Genomic DNA, 19,260 nt, shown 5'->3' with positions numbered 1-19,260 from the left:
AACTAAGTTAGTGTGGTTATTATAGTCACATTTTCTCACCCAGTTCTGTAATATAATGTTGTTGATGCCTGAATAAACTTGAACTGTAGCCGCTTACTTAAGAAACCCCAGAAATGTGAAAACGTCTTGGTTTGTGATTTTTCAGAGCGACTTCTGTTTTATTTGACAGACTGATTTCCTGGTTGTTGAACTCGAGGGTAAAAGCAGAGAGAAGAATGTCAACGACGTGCGTTGATGGACTACAGACTTGACATATTTCAACTCTGACTCCAAAATTGCAACTTCTCAGCAACAGTTATGGCCTTAAATTGTATGTTCACCTTGAAAAAGTCACCAACCACAGACGCAAATCAGTCCAGCTGAGAACAATTTATTAACTATTGTTTTGTCCAGATTTAAAAGATTTAATCAGATCACTGTTCACTCAGATTTCTGTAGCAGCATGCAAACGACTCAATTTTGAAATTGTATTATTTAATTGAAAAGAGATTTAACCAGTTTCATGCAGGAGCTGTTGGACGAATCATGTGACGAAAAGCTGTTTTTAGGTCCTTGTTGAATTCTTGTTTCTATTGTTTTGTTCAAATAACAAGCTGAAGCGGCAGAGGGACATCCAAGTTTCACTTAAGTATGAACTCATCCAATCAGATTTGAACCTTTGCGCCATACAATATGTGGCTGTAAATTTGAGAGCTGTGCTTGTCCAAGAGAGCAAGATTTTTACAAAGCAGTTCTGTTCATGAATTAAAAACCCTCAAAACAAAACGAAACACATGGATAGTGATAAAGGGAAACTTGGATGTGAATTCCAAATGTAATTTTTTTACACCTACCCAGAAAATTACCTGAGTAAAAGCCTCAGAGATGACATTGTTTATTTGTTGTATGCTTTTAGCTCATATATTTTAGTTTAATAAGTGCATGCCAGGAACTTAAGGGCTTCAGTGGCGTTCATATCTAACTGACGTCTCCGCCTGCTTCACTTTGCTCTAACAGTCATGCTGACCGCTCGACTGCTTTACTGGCTTGCTGATCACACACGTCCACTAATCAGCGGGGCAAGCAAAGTGAGTCAGTGCAGCTCTTCAGCTGGTACGACAAGCTGTGACTTCCAAAAGAGCAAACGCACGCTCGAGAATCAAACGCGCACACTCAGTGGATTCATGGGACAGGACTCCTGCCTGTTCTTGGGACCGACCCAGTGTGTAGCTGCAGGGTTCTGGCTATACTCTGGACGCTGGCAGAGCATAAAACATGTGACTCAGCGAGTTATCAGAGCTGGCTCTCTGTTCTCCCAGCAGCCTTGGGGCGCAGCACATCTCACAGCCAAGACCTCAGTAATATACAATGGGTTTCAGGGCAGAAACAACACATTGACTAATTTAAAAGAAAGAACCAGAAATTAGTTTAACATACTGAATGTGGAAGAATTCCAATTTGTTTGTTTACCATTTAAAAGAGTAAAAGAAGTGCGTTCAAACAGGAGAAAGCTCATGTTTGAAACGGCTTTTCTTATTTATGTTTCTGGAATGCCTCAAACTAACTAAACAGCTCATGACGGCTCTAAAAGTCCAGAACATGACTGAGAATTCATGTGTTAACACCCAGATGCATTGTGTTACATACAAACATCAAACTCCGTGACACCAGTGCTAACCTTTCATGCTCAGGAGTTTGATCAGCTTTTTCTTTTCCTCTAAGTGACTGTGAGTCGGTTTCAGGTTCCTCTTCTTGGCATCAGTTCAGTTGACCAGTTTAAGTAGGATTAGCTTTAAAATGGGATCGATTGTTTTAGACGTTTGTCATCAAAACGAGGAAATGACACTCGGTTCATGCCTTCTGCTGACATGCTTCTCTTTCTGCACCTGACCATATGTGCACTGCAGAGAGGACCAGTTGTCTGTTGGCATGGCGATGTTATGACTGTGTATTTGTGTTTTCGTGGATGTATGTGTGGCTATATGTGCGTTTGGCACATACGCTGAGTTTCTATAGAGCCTGAGGGATGAGAGGGCCACAAACTGGGCTTTTTGCTTTAATTAGTTCAATAAAAGCACCCAACCTTATTCTTTGCTCTTGTCCTAATGACTGGGTTCACTTAATTACTGTGTCACGGCAATCAACAACATTAAAACCACTTGCCGTGTTATTGTGATGGTCCCCCTTGCGGCGCTCTGGCCTGTCAGGGCATGAACGCAGGATGTTTGCAGAAGATCCTTTGGGTCATGTGGGTTTTAGAGTTTGGCCTCTGTGGATAGGCTTGCTGAGTTGGTAGAAAATGGGAGCTAGGCTCTATTATCAACAGCCCTCATTTCATCCAAAGAAAATCGATATTTTACTACATACGCACTGTTTACATCCATGTTAAAGCAATATCTGTATCAAAATCAGCACCCAAGGTTTCACAGCAGAGCGCTGTATTGTAATGAGGCTATAAATGTTACCCACTTTGTCTGTCTGTGGTTTTTTCCTTTTGGCAGATCTGTGTACACTGCCTAAATAAACCTAATTTTCATTATATAAAAGGACAAAAAGCACCAAAGTATGCGTTGAAATATATTTTTATCCATGAAGTTCCCATAAACTAACTGCTTGAGACAGCTACCCAAGCTATTATTCAGCTGCAAGCTTTGGAAATCTAATATCTGAATCCATTGGTTACAGGGTCAGTCGACTCAAATTACCTGTGCTCCACTATAATGAGTATGAATGGAATTTCTTTTGTGGCCTTCAAGGCTAAATTAAAAACCAATCAGCTTCTTTTTCCAGAGGTCAGATTACCGATTTCCTTCAGTAATCCACATAGTATTCATCCAGCAGAATATAGTTTAAATGGAAAGTGTTCACAGTGAGTTGGTGATTCATATGTCAGGGCTGTCATAATCGTATACTTGCATTGAAAATCCCCAAATCATAAATCGATTAAAAAAAAAGGATCTACAAACGTTTCTGTTGCCTCATTAAAAAAACCCCAAATTACCAGAATCTAAACGTCTCAGGATGTTTGGAGTTAAAAGCTACATTTGTTGCTGACTCCAGAGAATTGTTGGACCTTAATGATAAACATGTAACACTTAGAGGAATATTTCATAGCAGTCCTTGTGCACTTTGTTGATTTTTCTCAACCCCCAGGAAACATGCATATCAGTGTATCATAATTAACTGAGCACTAATTCCCTCTCTCTGGCCTCAGAGGGCCCTACATGGGTTATACTGTTAACCAGAGCTCTGATAATTTATTTCAAATTCTCATTTTTAAATTAATGCTGCCTCAGTCACTGCTGTGATTGATGTGTCACTGCTTGAAGGGATGGTTAATGGCCATAAACCTCCACAGGGACAAATTATTCAGCCACAGCTACCACAACTGGCATCACCGTGTCAACAGTGTCACCGAGACGAGTCTACGTATGTTTATTTGATTTAGATTCATTTCTAAATAATTACATAATCGTCGCAGTGTGGAACGGCTCTCCATTTCTTTCCTGCTCAGTGAAACCCGAGTGGATTCCAAGGCAGCGCTGCAGGGCTATCTTTGGACTGAAGTATATTGTGTACTTTAGTATTTAAGGAATGTTTCTTTTTTCTGTCGCAGAATAGCCATTTTTGGACTGTGCTCAGCTGGTGTAGAGCCTCTCTTGAGAGTCTCTCGTGCTTGTTGTGTAACAGCACAGAGCTGTTTTAACTGCTGCTGCTACCACCCTGCATGCATGTTGCTTTGTTTCAAATGTCCAGCATAAAAAGTCTGCCCAGAAAATTGTCTGCTCTGCAACAAAGTATTGAAACTGGTCAGCTTAATCATATTTGGTGGCATGGCTCTGATCTGGGACCAGATTCATCCATATGTGGCTAGTCCAATGACAGCATTATGACATGTCAGACACAACACAACGAGGAGCTTGGGTGGAGATGGGTTGCAAAGCAGGTTGCAGAGAAAGCAGTAACTAATTAACTTTTGTTTAAAACTCAAACATGTCTCTGTTGCTTAATCCCAATCAGAGGCTAATTTTAATGGTTACAATAAAGATGACAACAGTGAAAGGGTTATCTTCAAAATAGTAGCCATTTTACTAACTTAAAAATGAGGAATTGCACTTTTTTTAAAAACTTTGAAGTTAGATATTTAATTCAAGACAGATGGCAAATAACCGATAAAGCACTGGCCTAAAACTAAACTGGATAAAGTAATCTAAAAGTCACCTGGAGGCTAAAATATGTAATTTTTAAATAGTTTTGAGACAAATTATTTATTGCAATTTAATGGCTGGATAAAGCTATTGTAATAAAAAGATTTCCATCATTGTGAATGGCCAACATGAAGGAAAAGCCCCTTCATTAATCTGGATTAGCTTGGTTTAAGTGTGGCGGAGCCTCATTCACATAAAAACCTCAGAGGCCTCAGTGTCTGCTCAGGTAATTACTTCTGAAAGTGAAGAGGTTAGATTGTGTTACTTACCATCACAGCTGAATAAGATCGGAGGCTCCGTGAGCTGCTCACTGGCTTGAAAAAAAGGAGTCTTTCGTGCTTTGCGGATATTTCAAGGACTTTTGGAACCGGGTGATTTCTTCAGCACCTGTCCACTGAAAAGTTTTTATTTCAGCTGTGCTCGGAGCTGGGTGATTCATTTATACCTGGGGAATCCTGAGTGTTTTTGGAAGGATTTTCCCAGAATCTGTTGGAAATATTAATGAAGTACTGAAGATGAGTGCAGTTAAATGTGAAGAGTGCCACTTTGAACTCACTGACTTACTCTCTCTGGGGTGTACCATAGAATAAAACTGGCATTTTTCTCATATGCTAATATACTTATACTGCACATGTACAAGTCACTCATCCATTATTTATTTGATTCCTACATCTAAAGATTTCATGCAAATCTAACAACATTATTAATTTTTATTAAGAAACTAATTTAATTAAATGGCTCACTAATCCTTCTTTCATCTTTATCTTTTTTTCCCCAAACATTTATTTGTTTTTTCAAAACCATTTGAAGAGATGCATAACTTTTGTCACTTTGGCATTTGGCTGTTGTAAACAGTTTTTTGGGAATATTTGTTGTCCTGGTGGCAAAGTTGGGTTGGGTGAGTGGATATGTGGAAAAATTGGAAATGTGTTGGTTGTAGCCATGTGGCACAACTTTTTCTATGACAGTGAACTCACGGTAACTGTTGGTTTGTGTGAGTAGCTGCACAGTGTTGTCAGATAAGTCTATATGCAAGCAACACGGGAATCTGCTGGCAACCAAAGCAAGGACATAACCATGGGGTTCTAGCAATGACTGGTCATTCCTCTTTTTCTGTACAGTAAAGTTGTTAAATTTGACAAATTGGTGGATTTAGGCTATACACAATATATTTTCCTGAGTTATATTTAGTCTTATGAGCTTGTCTACATGTGGACAGCCTGCTCAATCAGCTTTTGTTCACATCTCTTTTTTGCAGGACCACATTAGAGCTTCCAGTTACTTTAGGAACCAGTTAGCCTAATGTCAAACCCCTAACTTAGTGGACTGGTTACAATGTCCAGGTTCTTGCTTTGCTTTCTGCTGCTTCATTAACTTTCACACAGTTTTCAAGCAGTTCTTGCATCTAGAGACCTCACAAATCCCACAATAATATGCTACATTGATTTTTCTCTACCTGATCCGTCTGGCGATGAGCAACTTTCCCCTCTGTGGAGGGTAGAGTGACCGGTCCTTTTACACGGGAGCCGTACACCGACCCCCTCCTTCATTTACTGAGAACAGGAAGGATGTGATGAACTCTCGTTGGGAAACAAAATCGCTCACTGTGCTCTGCTTTGTCCTGCAGCCCATTCATGACCACAGTGTTTTAATAGAGAAAACCACTGTGTAAAAGGACGGCATCATCAGTGAAGAGAGTTATTATCTTGCTCACAATGGGCAGGGAGGGGTCAGGTTTCTGTATAGCTAATGGAGGTCTAGTGAAGGACCTTGTTTTCCTGCTAGAAGTGTTCTTACTCACACTGATGTTGTTTATTTGGGTATAGGCCAATTAGTTATAGGAAAAATCTGAATCCTAATATTGTCGATAACTTTATGTTACTATGGCTGATTCTTTTTGCCACAGAGAAAAAGCACATTTAGGTCCCTCTCGTGTGGCATTTCATCGCCTTTGTATCGCGTGAAGACGGCTCTTTGTCAAGATCATCTGGCTTATGTTGCATGTGTTAAAATAACTCCTCATCTGCTCCCACGGACTCAAATCCTCCTGCTACATCTGGTTTTACATACAACATTACAACAGACTGCTTCAGTGACCCAGTTTGCTCGTGAGGAAATTCAAAGTTCACAGATCTGTGGGGCCGGGATTATTGAAGCTATAAACAGAGCTGGGTGCTCTCAGTACAAGAGGGAAGCAGGTGCTTGGCTTCTGTTTGCATTTCTACACCTTGAAGAGTCACCTATTGTTTGTTGACTCAGTGATGTCAGTCTGTCAGCAACTTCAAATGCAAGAGATTAACTTTTCCCTGAAAATGGAAGACAAATATCTACGTCAGCTGGGTGGATTTGTTGACCTTCTACTCTTTTACATACAGAGTTTAGGTTCTATGGACATAATTGAAGTCCTTTTGCCGCTGCTGGCAGTGGTCTTGCTGTCTTGTTGTTGTTTTGATATTATTTTGCTCTCTCCTACCTCTGCCTTGCCGAGAGTTTGATAGAGATTTATGATGTTATCGCCACTCCAGGCAGGTTAAGTGCTCAATATCACTTTTTTCCCCTTTCATCTTGCAATGAAACTCTGCTTTTGTTATTGTCATCACAAAACTTGCCAGCTGCACATTGCTCCTATCAGCAGTCTGCAACACAGGCTGAGTCTTCTCGCTGAAGCTCTCTGCTGTTCAGCTGTTTTTTCCTCTGGATCATCTGCCTCTCTTTCTCTGTCTGTGATTGATGCCTGACAGGGAAGCCGAGCGGAGGCCATACAGACTTGACTGCTCTGCTAGCTGCTATTGATTCTTTTTCACTTAAGCCATAATGAAGTATTGGTCAGCCTCGGTGGGTGTCAGCAGTGCTTAGCGAGGCAGCAGGTGAGCGGAGCCCCGAGACACTAGACTTAATTACAACTGGTCCTTGTGTGTTCAGCTTCCCTTTGAGATGCATCGATGGAATTAGTGTAGCGGTGGTGGAGGACAGAGGAAGGAGACCGAAGTAGAAGTGTGCTGCAAGTAATTATGAAATAAGTTTTAATTCCCTCTCAGGAGGAACGCCAAATGTAAGAGAAGCATAAAAATAGGGCAAAGAGTTGGGGGAAAAGAAAGCAAGACTGCAAAGGTCAGTAGGTTTTTATATTCAAAGAAGAGGAAATGAGTATGTTTAATGTAAAGGAGAAGAACCCGTGGAGCCTATCAGCCTCCTGTGCACCAGAAGGAGGAGGCACCAGTTTCTGAATGAAAAGCAGATACCTGTCTGGCACCAAACAGTGGCGGAGAGATAAATTTAGTGGCAGGTTTCTGAAAAAAATCCATTAAATTCTTCAAAAATGGAAATATGGAATAGTCAGACTCTGTCTGCACATGAAGAACGTGTTGTAAAATCCAAAATTATGGGTTGAATCTTCAATTTCCAGCCAAATCCACTTCACCTGTGTTGGAGAGATAAAGACGTAGGCAGAGTTTTGTTGCTGGTGACAAATGAAATTTCAGGTGGTTGTAAAATTAGAGTTGTATTATGTCGTGCTGAGTTATTGTTGTAATAGTTTATAACGCAAAAATAACTTGCTTTCTAGAAGCAAGAAAAAATAGTCTGTTAAACAACAAAAAATATAAATGTCAGGGAAAAAAACTGTTTTGAAGTTACCATAGAAACCTTTATAAAAAAATAAAGGAAAATAAAACAAACGCTCAAATGTCTAAAGTGTGTGATTCACTGTCAGCCCACAAAGCTGTGACACCATGAATGACGTGTTCGAGTACCGATGGGAATGCCAGTTATGCAAAGACATGTAGAAGTAACCTTAAACTGTCACTGATGCTTATTCTGCACTGGTTAAGTTTCAAGCAAGAAACCGTGTTATTTTATTTGCCAAAGTAATCAGTTGCACCTGCCTTAAGTAGTGGGATTACAAGATCACTACACCATGGTGATGTGGTCTCCAGGCACTGATTAGTGTAGCTGTATAACAGGCGTACCATGCTGATGCTGATGCTGATGCTTGGGGTTGGGGTTGGGGACAGGCAGAGATGTTCACAATACAAACTGCATGACTAAAAATGACATTTGGGGGGATTCATCGCATTGACTTGCTCTGCTACTCACACATCTCTTTGTTATAGCAGGCTGGTTAATCTCACTGTCAGTCTTTAGCAGCTCTACATGAACAATAGAATAAATACTTCAATGAAGCGAATCAAGACATGCTTGTGCAACTGGTGCTTGACAATATGATTAATGACAAAAATTAAGATTTAATAACCCACAAATAAAATACGTTTTGTGGAATTTCCTTTTTTTTGGTGTTAAAACTTTATCGGGACAGATTCCTTCACATCCATCATTCAGTAATAAAAGGCTGCGTCTCCAGTTACAGTTCTCTGAAGGCTAATCTGCGCACAGGTAGCATACATGTTGGGATACGTACCAGAAATATCCCCAAGCCACTCATTTTACATGCACATTGGAAACATATGCTTGTGCAAAACCTCTGCATTATTTATTGCATGCTCCCAACAACATATGCCTAATAACTGTCACCTCATACAAAGGAAATCATTTGTTACGCCCTCTTAGGGAGACCGTGGTGGTTTGTGTGTAGATGTAGGTGTGTGTCGGAGGGATATTTTGAACCACGTGTGAAAAACGATCATAAATATTCATGTTTCTTCTCTTAATCATATGGGTCTCCAAAGAGGCTGTCGCATAGCGTAACACTGGCTGGTTTATCCACAAGCAAAACATGGTTCGTTTCCTGTTTCTACTTTTATGTTTTGCACTTGGTTTAGTTTTTTTCTCACTCTTGGATTTGTTTGGTTTAGGCACTTAGAACTACCTGGTTAGGGTGAGAAAAACACTGTGGTCTTTTTTAAAATGTGCCCCACTGCCAAAGGGCACCTTGGACGTAGCTGACACATGCCAGCGGCGACTTTATTTGACGCCCCAGGAATGAGAGCGGCCTGGGGTATCATAGGTGCATGGCCAATGCCTGCATGCTTGCATGATTCAAACCACAGATTCCTTTTGGAATGACGGAGTTTAAATCCCACTCTGATGTTCTTCAGGTCATTGTGGTCCGAGTGAGTCAAAAACTCTCACACCTGTCGCTGTAGCTTGTGATCTTTTAGCTTTACTTGACTCCTAAACCAAGAACACAGAGTTGAAACCAGTGTGCTCCTTCAGTGTTGTGCCTGATGTCATTTCTCTTTGTCCTCATCGAAAGACATTTTGATGGAACGTGGCTGTTGGAAGGATAAGATTTGAGGCTCTTTATAGCGACAAAGCCAGCAGGACTCTATTCCACCTTCCTCAATCCTGAGGAAATGTTGACTTTGTGTTTGAGGCTGCCTGAGGGAGATTTAGCTCTGAGCACACTGCCCATAAATGGCCACGATACACACCGAGAGAGAGGATATAAATGGGGATGGGGTGGCGGGTTGGATAAGAGGGGAAAAAAGAGCTGGAGAGAGGAATATAAGGAGTGCAACAGGAGGGAGAAGGAGGTTATGAAAAAGTGAGAAAGGTAAGAATGAAAGGGAGGGAACTCAGATGTAGATTTAAAAGAGACATAAATAGGAGAGGAGGGAATGCCAAAGGAAATGAAAGGGAAGAATAGAGCAAGCGAAAGGAAAAAGTGGTCCGCCGGCCAACCTAAACACAGGAAACGCCAAAGAAACTTCTTTTGAGAGCAGCTGAGATTCACTGGTGAGCTTTATCCTTGCATGACCTGAAGGGAGTTTCTCTTTTCTGCAGCAGTTTACATTAAAGGTCTTCATGGGTCTGCTGGCTCCTGAGAAAACCAGACAAGATCCAAGTTGGACTTGAGCCGCGCTGTCTCAGTCTCTTCCTCATTGATATAATGGCTATAAATGGATCCGGGCACGATCATCTCCAACCACGTGAAAGTCAAACGCATTCTTATTCCCAGACCATCAAATGCTGCTGTTTCATCAGAGGCTGACTGTGACGCAAAGAAACGCATAAGGTGTCTTTTGGCATCTGCCTCTTATAACTTGTTTCAGCAGCACCATAGTTCAGTGGTCCCGGGTTCGGATCAACCATCTGGGCGGGGCGTTGGTGTGGAGTCCATGTTCTCCCCATGTCCGGGTACTTCCTCCCACAGTTTAAAGATATGCAGTTAGTGGGGTTAGGTTAGTTAGTGATTCTTAGATGTCAATGTGAGTGTTAGTGGTGTTCTGGCTTTCGGTGTTGGCCTGTGACAGACTGGCCACCTGTACAGGGTGACCCCGCCTCTTTCCCTATGGCAGCTGGGATAGACTCCATTGGATAATTGGAAAAGTGGCAGATGCATGAACGGGATTACTTCTTTCTCCTTGCTCTTCATCTTCCACACCTGTGAAGACCTCTTATTTACTTCCTTGGTATCTTTCCGTCATCATTTATCAAATGTAGAGTTTTCCAGCTGCCTCTTATCTCACTTTTTGTTTTTCACAGTGTTAATGAAGATTAAAGTCAGCCACCAATACAAAGGCTGTTTGCAGTGCTTATGATGGAGTTTTAAAGACTTCAGGTTTATCTTGCTTTAGCCTTTTATTTTGAAAAATCATCAGAATTCATAGTCAAACTGTAAACATTTACTTTCGCAGAGAACAGGAAGTGTTGGTCCGCAGGCTGTTGTCCTCTCCTGCTGATTAGCACATTTATGCTTTCAGCTCATAGGATTTTTATTAGTTCTTCTCTAAAACAGCACATTCTCTATGTACAGATAAAGAGGTGTACATTCACTTTATGCTGCAAGTCTGCTGTTAATTTTGCTATTTTGTAATTTTCTTAATAAATAATAAAATAAATAAATGAAAAATAACAAATGTTAAAGGAGAAGTAGAGATAAAGTGTTAATGGATCTTTAACAAATGGTGTCCCAGAAAGCACAGAGACTGTACATGTCTCTCTGCATGCATAATGTATGGGTATTTTACAGTACTGTATACAGTAGAGTGTGTGTGTGTGTGTGTGTGTGTGTGTGTGTGCCAATAAAGATTGCATGGACTGCATTTATGTGTATTTTTGTGCAGCGAGATGCACATTTCTGCTTGGAGACATTACTTGCACCAAGTGTATGTTTGCACATGCCAAACTCTGTGTGTGTGTGTGTGTGTGTGTGTGTGTGTGTGTGTGTGTGTGTGTGTGTGTGTGTGTGTGTGTGTGTGTGTGTTTGTCTGGCCAGAAGGGCCCTGTCACCCTGAGCAGAGTGTGAGGTGAAGTGACAGATTTGGATCAGCAGGGAGACCGGCCGTTCAACTGTGCCACGGTTAAATAATACAGCAGCTCTAATTTATTCACCTGAATTATGGAGACTGGGAGTGTGTGTTTCCAGGGAGCGTTTTTCATGTGACACAGTCTGTGTCTGAGGACTTCAAGTCAGACACCCAGCAGAGACAGCAGCCCTTCAGACAGTCTGGAGGTCAGTCAGAGAGACGACGCGCTGACTGGAACACCTTTAGCAGCACGCTGGATTCTGCCTTACTCCGAAGGTAAATCCAATAAATCATAACATTAATATCGTAACATATCATTTTAAGGATCAGAACAAGTTAAAAGTTGCTTCTTTTGTACTAATTCTGGGTTTTATAAGCTATATCAGTGTTTGATAGAGAGAACATTAACTTGAAAGTAAAATAAGAAATTTGAAGATTTCCTGTTAGATTGAGAGAAATTACAGCAAACATTGATAATTTTCTAGGGCTGTAGTCGTGCAGTTGACACGGTTGATTGTTTTTATTCAATATTAATAAGGATGAAAGCTACATTAGTATCCTTCTGGGATTGATTCATCACTTTTGCCCCCCCCCCCCCAAAAAAATATTTGAAACTGGACCTTTCCAAATGTAATGGTGACTGATTCCTTAATTAATGTTTACATTTACTGAATGTAAACCTCGAGTTCCAAAGATACTGACAACATGTGAAAGAAATCAGCAGTGGGGATGGATGTAGTAAGAAAACATGGCCAAAAAGTTGAGTTTTATTGTCTTAACCATCAGTAACGCGTACGAACGTCATAGAATAATCAGACTTGTTTGTGTTTGCATGTTCAGCCAGTTTTTTCATGTTTACAGTTTTGTGCTTTGAGTGCGAACGTGTCAGGAGTGGCCATAATGTCACCAGCTGCAGTGTTTCATTAGTAGCAGCAGCTCCACCCAGACCAAACTAGTTGTAACGCCCCCAACCTCAGAAACACCTTATTACATCTAAGTTGCAATTTAATGAGGCAGAACATCTGTGGGTGGGGATTTTGTGCTCACAGCTTGAGCTCTGTTACTTAGATCACCTTGTTGTGGATTTCCCCTCTTGTTGACATCATACAGAGCGAGAGCAGAAAAACACATCTGAAACTGAGCTTTTGCCTCACAGGGATCACTTCTACATACACTGGCGTATGTGAAATTGTATTTTATGTGAGAGAAAATGAAGAAAAGCGGAAGAAATCCCCTTCGGCACACAAGCATGTGAAGGTAAAAGTAAAGTTTGGGAGCAACATGTGACTTCATCTCTATGTGTTACAGTTCAGTATGCGAGTGGAGGATGTGGTTACAGTTATGATGTCTGTTATTTAAACCATTAGAGGCCAGAGAGGAGAAAAAAACAACTTCCAGACATTCACACTCGGTCCTTTCATGACACATTCAGGAACTGACAGCCACTGATAAGAGCACTTAAAGGTCGTGTGTGTGCGTGTGTGTGCGTGTGTGGTCCAGGCTGACTTATTTCAGCTGACACCTGATTTCACAAGTGTGGACTTCCTCAGTTGCAGTCCAGGCTTTTGAGGTCATGTTTAGTGTCACATTGGTTTACATGCACAGATAAGGTGACGTAACACCTTCTTACCCACTTCCTTAATAACCAACTACAAAACATTTAGTTGGTACGATGTAACAACATGCTTAATTATATATAAGCCGTCTGACAAGCTGAAAGTTGTCTCAGATTTATAAATGGGTGTTTTGATTGGTTTTTATTCTGCTTTGTGTTAAAGAGAAAAACAAGTGTATGTGCATCCCAGCGTTTGCTCCATTGTGTGTGGTGTGGATGGGCGTGGAGACTATGTGGCTCATATTGAGGTCAGATGGAGAAGCAGGAAAAAGGGAATAATACTCAGGAGATCAAATAAAGGATGAAAGAGATGGCAGCAGCGAGGTAGAGACAGAAGACAGAGGAGGAAGCACACAGTAGGTCAGCTGTCAGAGAGAGAGAGAGAGGGAGGGAGCGAGGTAGACGGAGAAAGTGGTGAGAGGTCCCCGATGAGGAGATGAACCTGTTTCCCCAGCAGGAGGAGGGGAAGGAGTCTGTCGACGGGATTTGTTCCAGCGCGTGTTAGTGGTGTTTTAGGCAGCATGAAAGATTCATGGAGATGAAAAGGCTCGCCGGTCATCTGGTCGGACAGTCTGATGGGGACGTTGGTGGGGGAGGAAAACACTGGGAGGAGCTGGACTGGTGCACATCCTGCAGACTGACAGATATACAGCACGCTCAGAAAGGTACGAGTTTTAAAAGAGGCATGAAAAGACTTGGAGGAAATGATCTGTTACAAGTTGGTCTTCGGTGTATGCTGCTGCATCTTGGTGCTTCAGTGATTTAGTTTTCCTGTGAAGGCTGTTTAACTTTAAAGTAGGTGAGAGGTCTAGTTTCCTCAGGTGGTGTCACACGATTGAAGTGCGCAGTTGTTTTGAATGTAGCCTGGTGTGTGCTTGATCACTAGTGGCACTGAAGAGCTGTGGTTTTTGTTTGGTAGTGCTCGGCTAGCGTGCACACGGACTCAACACAGAAGCAGCTGGTTGAGGCAGTCCGTGGTCCCGTTCACACATTTAAGCCATGATGTGACCCTCAAGAAACTTTGCAAATAAATCTTTTTCTGTCCACTTCTCTTATGTGAAATTACAACTGGGTGTAAAGGGAAACAGGATGTAGAAGAGATGATGGAGTATGATGTCTCTGCTTGTTTCCTGAAGATTCTAGTCGACCTACTGGCTCTGACAAATCTGATATTCCTGTCTGTTTCATTAAGATTTTGTTTTCTTTGACTAGCTGAGCAGATGGTTTCTTCAAAGTTTATTGAATATATTGCAATACAGTAATATTTCCAAAAACTAGAAGGCTATTTTAATCAAGCACTGCAAAAGATTCCCGTTCCGAATCAGAACTGCTTTTAACTGTTTTGGGTCCTTTCCCCTGGAATCAAAAGCACTGAGCCATCTGAGGCCTGGTGGCCACTTCTGGTTGCTAGGGAAAAATATCTACTGTATTCCCTGATTGGCTGACAAGTCTTGCTGGAGGTTGCTGGAGTGAAACTGGTTGCAGAGGGGGTGTTGCACCAGAAACCTGTTTGTGATTGCTGGTTGTTTGCATGGAGGATGGGGACTAGTCTGCAACCACTCACCAACTAATCATGAAAATTCAACACATTTCTGTAGGCAGAACTTTCACTTTGAAGGTTTGTGTCACCTTTTTTATGAATTTCATTGCTGCTGACAAGTGCAAATTATAGGCGACTACAGCAATCTGCTGGTGACCACATCAAGGTTGTCATTTAGGCACCATATAGCTCTTTGCAACCATTTCCCTCTAGAGACTGCCAGCATCCTCCATCAACCAGCTGCCAGCTGGTTGGGGAATGTTTATTTTTCCCGGTGGTTGACACGCGGTTGCTGACCAGCCTCTGGGCTCATGTGGCTGAATTCTCGGTTATGCTTTGGGGGAGAATTGTTTTCTCTTATACACGTTTGTTTCATTTGTATTGCAAATATGTTTATTTTATTTATTTTGGTTTGTTTTTTACTTCTCCTGTTGTGGCTCTATTGGAAACCAAGCAGATAGTCGATGGATGGTGCCTCAGAATATGTTGGGGAATCTGTCCAGGTACTCTGGCTTCCTCCCACGGTCCAAACACTGGGGTTAGCTTAGCTGGTCACTCTAAATTAGGTGTGAGTGTGAATGGCTGTCTTTCTCTGTGTTAGCCCTGTGACAGATTGGCAGCCTGTCCAGGGTGTACCTCACCTCTTCTCCTGTGACAGCTGGGATGGGCTCTAACACCTCTGTGATCGTGAACTGGATAAGCAGAAGAAAATGGATGCATGGCTGTAATCATATAATTTTAGTGTATTTCATAAACATAATGTAAGCAGATAACCTAAGTAACAGTTTAATTCTTCACCTAGGCATTCATGTAGTGTAAAATCAAGTTTGCATGCTTGATCTCTTTCCTCTGTCACGCTGGGTTTTACTCCTTTTGGATTTGGTTGATACGCCTTATCCTTGCATCAACACTGAAACAATCACAGGAAAGGTTTTTGACTGAGGAGAGTCCGTTTTCTCATTCCTAAAATAAGGAAAACAGGCACAGCTGTTCCTGGAAGTGGACGACAGAAGACGGTTTCTGCCCGTGTTTTTCAGCAGCAGGCATTAACAGCATAGCAGAAGTTCCTCCGTCAGTCTGTCATCACGTTGCTTTCAGAGGACCACCTGCCGAGGGAAACCACGCTGAGGGACTGCAGCCGGCTCCCATATCTGTGGGTTTACCCATCAATCTTTCAGTGAAGCAGTTCATGTTGTTGTTTGTTATGACGAGCACATGACGACGAATGCAGGGAGACCCGATAGTTACTGACAGGGTCTAAAAACTCCAGGTTATTCAGATGAATGGGGCCTGTTCTAGCAGCACTGTAAACACCTCTGGCTTTGTTTATATATAGCGCTGAAACGTCACCAATGTTTGGCTATAGCTTCAACCACTCTGCGTTATCTCTGTTGGCTTCTGTGCTGCAATGCTAATCTTGTCTGGTGTGAAGGAGTGCCAGCAGCTTTAAGAGGAGGTGAAGCTCCCTGTTGAAGGAGGCATCTTCCTCTCACAATAGCACCTTCACCTCTGGCCTTCTCCTCCTCCTCCCCCGATGTCTTATCTGGCCCAGAATAAGCAGCTGTTGCCCTTTAGCTTTAAAACAGATAAGCTAGGCTAACAGTTTGATTTGAAGCATTAGCATCGCAGCTAAGGTCACGAGACATTCCTGGGCTCTAGATAAGCCTCTGGCCAGATTTAAGATCAAATCTTAATTAAAGGTTATTTTAAAAAGCACTTTATAAAAAGTGTTTTACAAGGACAGTTTAAAGAAAGAAAGAAAAAGGCATGCTAGGCTACATGCTAACATGCAGTTATACACGCTAGCTCTGAAAATCCGCTCTTGCCTTGAAGATTAGTTAAATTTTTTTTTGTTCCATGTGTAATTTGATTAATTGTTAGTTTATTCCATTAAATTTACATGTTAAAACTTTGTGTAATAACTTAAATTATTCTACTAGAATCTCTGTTTTACTCCACATGCATGATCTTATCAGCAAATTCAATTATGTTTATATAAAAAAACCTCTTTGTTTCCCCATCAGTTTATATGGACAAAGCTGTAAATCATATGTAAATCATAGTTATCCAAACCAACACCTGGCGAAGGTCAAAACTATTAATTTTTTTAACTTTTTTATTTTTCCTAAAATTTCCAAACATCTGGATTAATATTCAAAAACAAACAGATTTATTTATCTTATTTATTTTCTATGTTTTTTTTTACTTCAAGTCAAGCTGTGTCCATTCTTTGAATTATTGTGGTTTACTAATGATGCAGATAGATAAATAAATATGTGCAGCTTGTTCATAAAGGATTTCACTGGCTGCCCGGCCTAGTTGCACTCCGAGGCTTGCGTGGCTGTGCTGAGTGGGAGTGTTTCCCTCAGCCTAATAAGGTTTATGGATGACGATTTTGGACAAAATACTGCAAAAATGTTTATTTTCAGGTTACGCGTCAGAAACTATTCACTGTTTTTTGGCCAAATTTTTGTGAGATGTTGCAGACAGTTTAAGTAAGATTATAAATATCAGAAAGTTAAGGAAGCAGTTGGCTGCCAGGTTCTGAGGCTGGTTCTCGCAGAGGTCTGATGGTTCTCTCTCTGATGATTTTAGGGTCTTTGGCTTACAATATAAAGCACCTTGAGGCAACTCGTGCTGTGAACCGGGGCTGTATAAACTAAATTGAATCAAATCGAACATGGTTAAGGCCGAGATGAAGCATATCAGATACCAAACTGGCATGCTAACAGAGCTATCATTCCTGCGGTGGGGTTCAACCTTCAGGTGGTTTTCTCAGCGCGGCTGCCAGCAGCTGACCTTCTTCCGTAAATTGATTTTCTGTTCCACTTCATTCCTTTGTGAAGGCGAATGGCTTCGGATAGACAGATTCGGCCAACCCTGCCTCCCTGACCCGCCTGCCGTCACAGTCATCATAATGCATCAGGTCTGTCTGTCTTTTGCTGCGTCATGCTGCTGCAGCTGAAGGAGGGAAAAGGTCAAGGATGTGGAATTAATTTTACAGTTAATCAACCTCAGTTCACAGCACTGACCTTTACACTAGCAGGAAAGTTGAGCTACCAGTTCTGGGTGAAAAAGGACTGAAGTAGTTTGATGTTTACATGTTATTTAAACCAGTGCATTTGGGATTTTCAAGCAAAAATACTTCAACATTTGCTGATGGTTATTCGACCATTCTGACTTTTCTACATTCGGCCTGGACTCTGCTAGTTAGCAGCATGATCTCCTTCAGCCACTGTCTGGGATCAAGGCCTGATACTACCAAACAGGGCTGCTGTGATTTAACGTTTATTCATGCAAGGTCCAGAGTTTTGCTCTTTTTACTGACAAGACTTAATTTGCTTTGTTGTTTATCCGGACAATCATAACAGGAAAAACTGGAAAACATCCGTAAGTGTTCTCAGAATTTTGACATGATATTTACTAAGTGACTCACTGGAGTTCATTTCATTTGTCTAACGGGTTTTCTTCAAGTATATTTGATGTGCTTCACAGTGTTCGAGTTGTTCCTCTAACTTTGCACTCAGAGCTGCTTCCTATTACAGAATTATGAGATGTTTTACAAGACTCGTCCTGACTTTTGGTACAGCGGCGCTGCCAAGGTGGCGTCCTCAACGAACGAGCTCCTAATCGTGTAACGTTTAAACCAGAGAGTGTAATTAGAGATGATGAGGACGAGCGAAAGGTAGCTCGGTTGTTAAGCTGGAAGGGCAGATGAGGACTCTGGATTGAGCCTGAGAGCGCGTTTTCTTTTTATTCCTGCAGAGTTTTCAATCACCAGAGAATCTCAGTCCGACTTCTCATTAAATCCTTTTGAAAAAGTTTAGTTTTCAGTGTTTCTGCTTCAAAGGACCCACTGACCAGTTAAAACCTCTTGGATTCTCAAACGCATCGACGTCTCGACCGCTCGTTGTCTCTGCTGTTGTGTGAAGCCCTGATGCTCTTTGCTCGAGCTGCAGGCTGATCTTTGCCAAAGCACGGTATGAAAGCAGCTTCAGTCGGCTCACGAGGAGTTAACAGGTGTTCACGCTGGTGTTTGTGCTCCACCACACAAGTCTAGATCTCAGTTTGTAAATGCAGCCTGGCCCTCTGGCTTCATACAGTCAATGTAAAGATTAAAACTATCTTTGCACGCCTGCAGATATATCTGTAAATACTGGGGGTGTATTTCAGATAAATGTATGCGCTATAGATGAGGTTCACTGAAAAAGTAAAACATGTTTATTATACTCACCATTTTTGATCTTCTATTAAATTTACTTGTGCATTCAGGCTACAGGCATCATTTCGGGTTGCACATGTAGAGCAGCAGCATTAAAGGGAGCAAACCTGCTTCTTCTTCCTCTTGCTCATAACTCTTAAACTCTGAGGTATCATCTTCGAACAGACACATCTGTCCCCGTGTTTTAGGGCCAAAGGGATTTGTTGGAGTGTAATGGATAGATGTAACACAATACAGGGATTATAGCGGCACAGTGTTTTCTTTACCTTAGATTGCTTCTCTCCCTTTGAGCCCTGAAACAAACACCAACTGGAGCTGCTGATGGAGCTGAACACCGATTCGCCTTTGCCGGGTCCCTTTTGGACCTCTCGATGTCTGGTTTCGCGAGGCAGAGGCTGCTACTGCCTTTATTATGATCCCAAACTGTTTTTTTATGACACAGAATACTCATTGCTGCACAATAAATGGTTAAAAAATCTTGGGGGGGA

General features: G+C 41.7%; 2 protein-coding genes across 7 annotated transcripts in view; one reads left to right on the top strand and one right to left on the bottom strand.

Moving 5' to 3' along the window:
• LOC109195563 (tripartite motif-containing protein 16) overlaps window positions 1-19,260 on the bottom strand; it is a 1,176,058-nt gene that overhangs the window by 886,062 nt on the left and 270,736 nt on the right. The gene's annotated exons all lie outside the window — the stretch shown is intronic.
• The window catches only part of LOC100692302 (disco-interacting protein 2 homolog C), a 217,627-nt gene that overhangs the window by 53,329 nt on the left and 145,038 nt on the right, over window positions 1-19,260 (top strand). The window contains exon 1 of one of the 6 annotated variants that reach the window (XM_019347718.2): window positions 13,204-13,675. The exons of 2 other annotated variants lie outside the window; for them this stretch is intronic. In XM_019347718.2, coding sequence (XP_019203263.1) covers window positions 13,543-13,675 — 133 coding nt within the window. In that variant the 5' untranslated portion in view covers window positions 13,204-13,542. Of the gene's footprint in view, window positions 1-13,203; window positions 13,676-19,260 lie in introns of those variants that run through there. 3 more of the 6 variants (XM_019347719.2, XM_019347720.2, XM_019347721.2) reach the window with 3 other exon arrangements.

This window comes from Oreochromis niloticus, linkage group LG18 (assembly GCF_001858045.2).
Source record: "Oreochromis niloticus isolate F11D_XX linkage group LG18, O_niloticus_UMD_NMBU, whole genome shotgun sequence".
In the NCBI taxonomy this organism is placed as follows: Eukaryota; Metazoa; Chordata; class Actinopteri; order Cichliformes; family Cichlidae; genus Oreochromis; species Oreochromis niloticus.
Note: the sequence above shows the minus strand (reverse complement) of the source record. Positions and strands in the feature narration are given on the sequence as shown.